Here is a 9,601-nt window from a genome sequence, read left to right as displayed (position 1 = left end):
TTATCATTTTCCTTTATAATATCCTTGCCAGGTTTTGTATTCAGTTTATGCTGGTCTCACTAAACAAGTTAGGAATTAATCTATTCTCTCTTTTTTGGGAGGAGTTTGTATGAAGTGTGATTTGTTTCTTATTGGAAGAATTTCCTAGAGAAGCCATCTGGACTTGGAGTCCTAAAAAATGTTTAGTTATAGAGTCCATTTTTTTTATGTTCTGCTTTTTTTCCCCTTGTATTGCTTTTAGTAAATTGACTTTTAAGAAATTTGTCAATTTCCTCTGTTACCAGATTTACTGACATAAAATTACTTTTGGATTTGTAGTTATGCCTCTTACATGTTATTGGTAAATTGTATCATTTCCTTATTCTTTAGTTAGTCTTGCCTTGGGGTTTATTAGTTCTGATAACCTTTCAAATAAATTTTTGACTTTGAGTTTCCCTTTTGTATATCTACTTTCTTTTTAATTGATCCCTGGTCTGTACTATTTACTTCATATTTTCTTTGCATTTGGTTTGCTGGGGTTTCTTTCTTTTCTTTTTTTGCTTCTTGAAATGAACTAGTAAGTATTTTGTCTTGCATATTTTCTTTCCTTACTATATTATATTCTCATCAGTAGTACAAAATATTAAATTTCTAAATTTGTTTCTGAAATATAAGCCATTGTAGAAGTAAAATATTTTTGTTCTACAAACTATGAGAAGCCACCTATTTATAAATAAGAATGTTTATAATTCTCTAAAATTTTGTGTGAATAATGAACTTACATCCCTGTGTAAGCTTAACTATCATAAATTAGTTTCAGGGACTTAGGATGATAATATACTCATTAAGATATTCTATGGTTACTTTTTCTTTTTAGGAAGCTGCAGTGAAAGAAGATGAAGAAGAAGTTTCTGACAAAGGCAGTGAATCTGAAGAAGAAGAAACCAATAGAGACTCCCAAAGTGAAAAAGATGATGCCAGTGACAGAGACTCTGATAGAGAACAAGATGAAAAACAAAGCAAAGATGATGAAGCAGTAAGACTGTTAGGTTTAAGTAGTTGGATTTGTACCTCTGATTTTATAGTTATATAAAGTATAGTTTTATATTACTTGATAAGGATTTTTTTAGGTATTGAAAAATTATTTCTAATAAGTACTGGAAATACTAATTTTCTTAAACTTAAATTGCTAGACAGACTAGGACCTGAGTCCAAAGTGAAGTCAGTTTGGTTTGTTTTCAGTTTTGGAGATGGCTGGCATGTGAATAAGGAGAGTTGGGCTGTGAAATAGGTAGGAATTACTTGGAACTCTCATGAAGATTGTTAGTAATGTTGGACTCTAACATCAAGAGTTTAGTTGAGATAAGCTAATATTTACAGAATTCATCTTGATTCAAGACTTAACAGAAGATGTTAAAAAGAGTGGGAGTCCTTAAGGAATTTATTAAGACGGTCACAGTATAAGGAATAGAAAAAAAATTCTCTTGGCATATCACTGATTTATGGGAGTGCTATAGAAAGGAATGTATTTGGTGAACAAATCAAGGTCCTTAGAGGTCATTGCAGATGAGCTATAAGTTGATCAGCTGTTTCCTTTATGTTTGCCATGTTCTTTATGACAGGGGTATTGATCTGAAAGTATAAAAGTAACCCTTGTGGTTTAGTAGTAAAAGGGGTCCCCTGAGTAGCTTCTCAGGTAAAAACAGAGACCAAAAAAAAATGTTAAAGGTTAAAAGTACAAGGAAATGATGTATCTGTGCCCTTAAAGTGATGGGAGTGCAAAACGGTGATTATTCCAGTAGTTTCTGGCCTTTTGATTGTTTTTGTACTTTTGCGAATTTAAATTGATTGCCAGAAAATGAAAACCTACCACAGAAATTATCTGTGGATCTATTGATGTTTTCTTTTCTGAGTATATTAAGGTTGGTAGAGATAACTCTTAGGGCTGTGCAGACTAGTTTTTTCAGGTGATCAGAAATACATTCAATAAAGAAATAATAATTATTCATCTGTCACATCCCTCTGTTAGATGAAAAGAGTGCAAAGCCAAATGTGAAAGGTCCTGTCCTTGAATGATGCGTAGGTAATGGGCAAGCAAACAGAATTTAACATAGTACAAAAGAGATTGTGCACATTTTGTGCAGAGTGCAGTGATCACAAAGAAGAGAGTGCTTGACAGTCCTGAGGTTGAAGGAAGTTTGTAGTACTCAGGAGCACATACTTTAGGGTTTAAGTGGTTAAGAGAATGAAGGGGAACTTGTCAGGCAGAGAAAGGGGCAAGCAAAAATTGAAACAGGGTTTAGGAATAAATTCGTGTAAAATGTGTAAATAATCTAAAATGATTAGAAAAAAAAAGTGTGAGGAGGAAAGGTAGGCCCTGCATGAGATCATAAATATGTAGTTGGTATAGATGTACTTGATGATAAACAGGTCAGATTTAATAATGATGCATTATAAGTTTTGAATGCAGGAGTAATCAGATTTGTGAGTCTGAACTCAGTGCTGGAGGAAAGTGGGAACTCATAAAAACTACCAGATAACATACTTGATTTTAAATATTTTAATTTTTACTTTACTAGGAATGGCAAGAATTACAACAAAGTATACAGCGAAAGGAGAGAGCTCTTTTGGAAACCAAATCAAAGATAACCCATCCTGTTTATAGCCTTTACTTTCCTGAGGTGAGTATTACATGTTTTCGTGTTTTCCTTATTCCATTCAGTTTTTCCCTCAGGTTTCTCAGTTGCCTTTTATCTCTGATATATCCTATTTCATACTACATTATTAAATGTGATAAATGTAGGTCTATCCTTGATAGTCCACATTTTTAAAAGGTATATTTCATTAAGAGCTACATTTAGTAAAGTATTACTTGTTAGCTTTAATTTTTGTGGTTTCTTCTGCTTCTATTTCTTCTGTACCTAGATTACTCAGGGTTGTGCTTAAAGATGATTTTTCAATAGCTGGTCAGGCAGTCTTAATCAGACAAATGCCTATTTCACCTATGCTGCATAGCTATTGTCCTGTCAAGTTTTTGTTTTTTAAAGATTTATTTATGCATAGAGAACTGGGGTACAGGCCAGAGGTACAGGGGAAGTGAGAGGATTCACCAGAGACAGCATGGGGAGCAGAACAGGCAGATTGACAAAGCACACTGCTGAGGGGAACGGTGGGCGGGTCAGGAGAGGTCTGCTGCGCCATGTGGGTCACCACCAGGGTGGGGGATGGAACTCATACTGAAGCTGCCACAGCTAGCTTGCAGTGCTGTGCTCTAACCTGTTGTGCCACCAGGGAAGGCCTGTGCTGCCAAGTTTTAAATAGGATGAAGCATTCTTTAAATTTTCTCCATAGGTTTCACTTGCTCTGGCCCTGGTAATTGCACTAGTTGGTGAGGAAAGGCAAGGCCTTGATTCCGGATCCAGCTCAGTGCAGGAGGAGCTGAGCATGGTTCAACTTGAAATGCAGAACAGATCATTGCAAGGCTCTTTGTTCACTTGACCTTGTTTTCTTCATGGATGTGGGCTGCTCAACTTTTGATCTCCTTGATAGGCTAATTTGGGATTTGCTTGACATTTTGCTTTTTGGCTGATTCTGACTGTGAACAGAGGTCAAGAACCAGTTGCCTTTTAGTTCAGGGAAACTGTTTCACAGACCGCCTCACAGCTTTGCCACAGAAACTTCTGCTCACCACTCATGTTTGGCAGGTGATTTCATGTATAAATCTGCTTTCTGCTCTAGAATGTTAATCCAGAGAGCTCCAGGCTGCTGAAAGCAATTCCTAAGTAATTTGGCTTTCCTGTGGCTTTCACAGACTGTTGTTTGGACTTGGAGAGAAGTCAGCCTAGGATTCCATCTTAATGTACACGCTGATCTTTTGGCATGTGCTGAACTTTAGCCCATCTGTTAGGGACATTTTGCCCATTGCAGTGATAGTCAGCCGACACAAGGGGTCCTGAAATCAAGCAAATACCACTTTGGTTTTAAAAGTGCCATGGGATGTGATAAACTACATTATTTGTGTCCATATAACATCCTTCGTTAATATGATAACTATTCTTTCACCCCCTTAGAACATTCTAGCTGTGAAAATGCTTTTCTCTTCCCTTGTAATTTAATCTACAACTGCATGGTAAACATTGCAAAGTATGATTTATCAAATAAAATCTATTGAGAATTTTCCTAACATCTTCCTGTCTGCCTTTGCACATATACTCTCTAATTAAATTACTTAAAATTTTAGATTAGTAGTTGATTTGCATGCTTTGACAGTCATTTATTATATTTAATTATAATTATTATGTTAAGAATGTTGGGAGTCTTGCACAACAAAAATAACTCGTGGTTGAGCATCTTTTCCAGTTTCAGCATGTGCATCGAAGGCACAGGTCTAATGCAATTAATAAGTATTCTTGCATGATTCTAATTTTAATCAACTAGCTCAAAGAGGGGAAAGGAATTGGTAACAAACAAATGCCCATCTTGAATATGTCCTGCAACTTAGATATATCTTCTGGTCTGGCAGTTGTAGTGTGAACTGGGCTGCCTGTCTGTGGGTTCTCACCCACACGCTTAAAATTTAGTTGTACTGCAGGCACACACAAAAGGGTCAATAATGGGTTTATGTACAAAAGGGGAAAGGAAAAGGAACAATCCAGAGAAAGAGAGAGAGATAGAAAAGGTAACTAGAATATCTTACTGGCTTGGCTAACTTGGAGCTCTGGTAACAAAACCAACTGATAGCCCACAGTCACCAGGTCCCGAGAGCCGTTGCCCGAGTGAGAGGGCACTGTAGAAAATGACTCCATATTTATCCCCCAAAGTCCCAGAATGCCTGCTTAGCTCCGCCCTTGGGTCCTGCTGGGAATTACAGTTTCCAGTCACTGGAGTAGTCCAGAAAGCTGGAGTATAGGGGGTGGAGTCCACGAAACTGCAGAGTTCCTTTAGGACATCCTTCCCTTTAACAGTATTTCTAACAATGAAAGATTAGAACTACTTACATAATAGCTTTGTCTTCCTTACTTCATAATAATCATAACTCATTGCATTCTATGTGCAGTGCAGTCTAGCTTGTGTTAACTTGTATCATCTCAGTTCATCATCATAGTACTGCCTGAGGTAGACACTTACTTAACTGAAGTGGAACAATCCAGATCATCGCAGGCTTTAAAATAGGCATTGGTAAACTATGGCTTGAAAGCAAATTTGACTCCTTGTAAATGAGTCAAATGAGTCTTTACTTACATACTCATTACTTGTGCCACAGTGATACATTTGAATAGTTGTAGCAGACACTCTGTGGTCCACAAAACTGTGACACTAACACTTTACTTTCAGTCTGTTGAATTTTCATCTACTTTGTGTATGCAGAATACAGTGTAGATATACACGTATCTACTGTAGTATGTACCTACCACAGGAGGTCTATGTTGAGGGTGAATAAAATAATACCTCTAAAATAAACCCAAACTGTTATTTTCTCTCTCTCTCTCTTTTTTTTTTTCAGGAAAAGCAAGAATGGTGGTGGCTTTATATAGCAGATAAGAAGGAACAGACGTTAATATCTATGCCATATCATGTGTGTACACTAAAAGATACAGAGGAGGTAATTATGCAACATTTCTGTTTTGACAGCTCTATGGTAGCTCTCCATCATGCTGTTTCTCCCCTCCAGAATTGAATTATAAAATTATAAAATAGGTTGCTTTTTAAAAAAATTATTAAATCAGTGCTAGGATTTATACTTTTGTCTTAAAAACAGATGTAAAACTGTCAATTTGATTTTTAGAATAATTTTTTATTTGAGTTTAATATTTCCCACTGGTAGTGACACCACTATAAAGCATTGTGATGAACATATTTTACCCTTTGGAATGCCTTTCTGGTTTTTTGTTCCCTTATATTATTTTTCCTCAGAATTGGTTCTGTCTGCCTGGACTTGGTGAACAAGAGCAAGACTTTTAAATTTCAAGATTGTTCTTGATGCTGCTTTTTTTAATCCAGAAAATTCCTCACCCCTTAAAACCAACTAGTAAATGTACAAAGTAGTTGTGTTTTTTTTTTTAAAGATTTATTTATTTGTACATACAGAACTGGGGTACAGGCCAGAGACGCGGGGGGTGTGTGGATTCACCAGAGACAGAGTGGGGAGCAGAACAGGCTGATTGACGAAGTGCACTGCTGAGGGGAGCAGCGGGCGGGTCAGGAGATGTCTGCCGCGCCTTGTAGTCACCTCCGGCGCAGGCGGGGATCGAACTCATGCAGAAGTGGCTTCAGCTTCTTAGTGCAGTGCTTTAACCCGCTGCACCACCAGGGAGGGCCAGACCTTGTAGTTTTTAAAAAAATATAAATAATAGCCTATTTTTGAATAGGGAATACATTCACTTAATATTTCAGAAGATACAAAAATGTGCACTTTGAAAACATATGTGTTGTTAGCTTTAGGTCACCCATTCCCCATCGGTGTTATATCAGATCTTTGTGTGTTCTTCATGTGGTGTTGTATATAAATTGCAAGCAAATAACATGGTTTGCTAATTTTACACAAAAAGTATATCTTGCACCCTGTTCTGTACGTTGCTGCTCTTTTTTAATTTTAATAGTTTATTTTTACATCATTTTATGCCTTTTTCCATCTTAGTTGTAATCCCCATGGACTTCCCATCACCAATTCACCCTGTGCCATCACCATAGAACTGTGCACTTCCCCCCACCCACCATTTTTTATCCCATTCCCCACGCCACCCCCATAAAATGTCTCTGGTATATAGTTGTTCCTCATTAGTATTTTTTCCCCTGGTTCTTTTTGCTCCTGTTATAAGCATAAAGGAGCTATGAGCATCTGGTATTTTTCATTTTCTTTCTGGCTTATTTCACTAAGGATGATCTCTTCCAGCTCCACCGTGTTGCTGCAAAAAGCATGCGTTTGTCTTTTTTGACCACTGAGTAATATTCCATTGTGTATATTGTAACTTACTACTTTTTTTTTTTTAAAGATTTATTTATTTCTGTATACAGAACTGAGGTACAGGCCAGAGGTGCAGGGGCAGTGAGAGGATTCACCAGAGACAGAGCAAGCTGACTGATGAAATACACTGCTGAGAGGAGCAGTGGGCGGGCTAGGAGGAGAGGTCTGCCGTGCCATGTGGATCACCTCCGGGGCTGGGGATTGAACTTGCATTGAAGTGGCTGTGCTAGCTTGCGGTGCTGCATCCTAACCTGTTATGCCACCAGGGAGGGACCTGTACTTTGCTACTTTTAATGTTAATTTTGAAATTTGTTAGATGTTAATACAGAACAACCTTCCTCATTCATTTTAATAGCTGTAGGTATTTGTTAGTGTAGTTGTTTATCCAGCACTTTTCTATTTAAAGGACTTAAAAGTTGTGTCTTTTTGTGAAGCAAATAACCTCATGTCATTTTGCACATAGATTTGTAGTGGTAGTATTAATGGATCAGTGGCTCTGCATATTTGTAATTTCAATAGGTATTGCTAAATTACTATAGTGAGAATGAATGTTTAGGCATTCCCGTTGCATCTTAGAGTGCCAGACAATTGAATGTCATTGCTAATCACAAAGGTGAAAAATTGGCTCTCAGGGTAATTTTTTTCCTCTGATCTTGTATTGTAAATGTTTGAAACATGGAAAAATTTTGTAAGCACAATATCATGACCCTCCACAGACTTTTCACTTATATTGACCAGTCGCTAACATATTGCTATGTTTTATATCCTTTTTTGTGTATACACAAAAACATGGGTGTGTCCAACCCATTTTAAGTACTCATCCACATCATGACATTTATACCTGTAAATACTTTAACACGTATCTACTAAGAACAACAGCTTTCTCCTAGATAAGCTTACTACAATTACTCAGGAAATTTAGCACCTGATTATTAGCTAAGCATTCCATATTCGTGTTTCCTGAAATACTCCACTAGTGTCTATAATAGTTTTGTTTTTAAATTCAGGATCCAATCAAGAATCAAAGATTGCATGTAGTGGTCATTTCTCCTTAGAACATATCCTTGGACTTTTTCCTTTTTAATCTTTCATACCGTTGACAGTTTTGAAGAGTCTAGGTAAGTCATTTTGTAGGCTAGTCCTGATTTGAATCTGCGTCATTGGATACTTATGATCATATTGTAAAAGGTCATCTTTCTTCTAACCTATGCAGTAATTCTTGGGCACTGGTGACTAAAAAATGAGTGTTTTGCGCACTCATTTTTTAAAAATGTATTTTTTAAAAATGTATGTTTTTAAACATACATTGATGAGTCTTACCTGAATCAGTTTTTGCTGTGCTAGTTGTATTTAACTTAGTTTTAACTTTGCATTTCTTTTAATAGTGAAAATGAATGTCTTTTAATGTGTTTGAATTTGGCCTTTTGGGGTCCATTTGTGATCATTGACCATTTTTTTTAGGTTATTGGTTTTGTAAACTTTTATACTATTAAATCAACTCTTTGTAATATATTTTGCCAATATATAGCCCCATTTTGCCTTACTATTACAGTTGTTTTGCATGATTTAGTAATTTGTTTTTCTTCTGTGAGTTTTAGGTTTTATGTTATAGTTAGAAATGCCAAACAGTGAATTAATTTCTTTTAAAAAGAATTCTTGTATGACTTTTGTTTTAATGGCATCTTTTACTATGTAGCCTTGCCTACAAAATTTGGCATTTTGAAGATTGGAGACAGATTACCAGTACATCTAAATATTCTTTTAAAAAATACTTTCTTTTGGAAAAGTGAAATTGAAATTTATAAGAGCTTGTAACTCTTTGTATTTGAAGCTTATAATTTGATAGGAAATACAATATCTTCTTGACCTTTTAAGACATTGGTATTTGTAAAGGAAAATCTTACTTCTCCTGACTGTCTCTCCCCTATTCTAACTACTACAATCCCAACTTCTGAGCAATTCTTGACATCAGCTTGGTGTCCTACATTGTAACTCAATAATGACATTATATTCCTGGAGAACTGCAGGTTAGTCTCAGTATCTCCTGACTGCCTTCTATCTCCATCACTCCCTTCTCCACCCTCAGTTGACAATTCCAAGTCCTGGTCACCTGTACTTCTTACCAATCATTGATCAGGCTCAATGATCTCCTTCTTTAGTTTGATTGATGTGCTACAGAACTTGGGAAACATGTTTTTTGGTTTATTTTAAAAGAATCTGATAAAAGATACAGAGGAATGTACAAATGGAAACAATCCACAGGGCATGTGGGAAGTCATGTGGAGTGTCTGTTCTCTTCCTGAGATAAGCCACTCTGCCAGTTTCATATGTTCACCAACTCAAAAGCTTCCTGAATTCCCATACTTTGGGTTTTTTATGGTGGCTTCATCACATTGGCATAATTGATCATTAATTCAACTTCTAAGCCTTGTCCAAAAGATGGAGAATGGGGCTGAAACTCTAGTATTCTAATCCTGACTTGTACTTTGTGGTGATCAGCTGTTGTGCAGAAGCCCACCAAGTCCCTTCATCAGAACTAAAGACATTCCTACAACCCAGGACATTCCAGGGGATTTATGGCCCAGGGTCAGGAACCAGAGTTAGAGGTTAAATATTTAGACAAAAGATGCGCTTAGTGGCCCTCCCTGGTGGCGCAGC

The 9,601-nt window shown here is 36.7% G+C and overlaps 1 protein-coding gene across 1 annotated transcript in view; it reads left to right on the top strand.

Moving 5' to 3' along the window:
- The window catches only part of SEC63 (SEC63 homolog (S. cerevisiae)), a 67,619-nt gene that overhangs the window by 55,141 nt on the left and 2,877 nt on the right, over positions 1 to 9,601 (top strand). Inside the window, exons 17-19 of the mRNA XM_004673747.2 lie at positions 857 to 1,015; positions 2,559 to 2,660; positions 5,483 to 5,581. Of these exons, the coding sequence (XP_004673804.1) occupies positions 857 to 1,015; positions 2,559 to 2,660; positions 5,483 to 5,581 (360 nt within the window). The remainder of the gene's footprint in view (positions 1 to 856; positions 1,016 to 2,558; positions 2,661 to 5,482; positions 5,582 to 9,601) is intronic.

This window comes from Condylura cristata, unplaced genomic scaffold, assembly GCF_000260355.1.
Source record: "Condylura cristata isolate star-nosed mole 26May11 unplaced genomic scaffold, ConCri1.0 scaffold00001, whole genome shotgun sequence".
NCBI lineage: Eukaryota > Metazoa > Chordata > Mammalia > Eulipotyphla > Talpidae > Condylura > Condylura cristata.
This window is presented reverse-complemented; position numbering and strand designations above follow the sequence as displayed.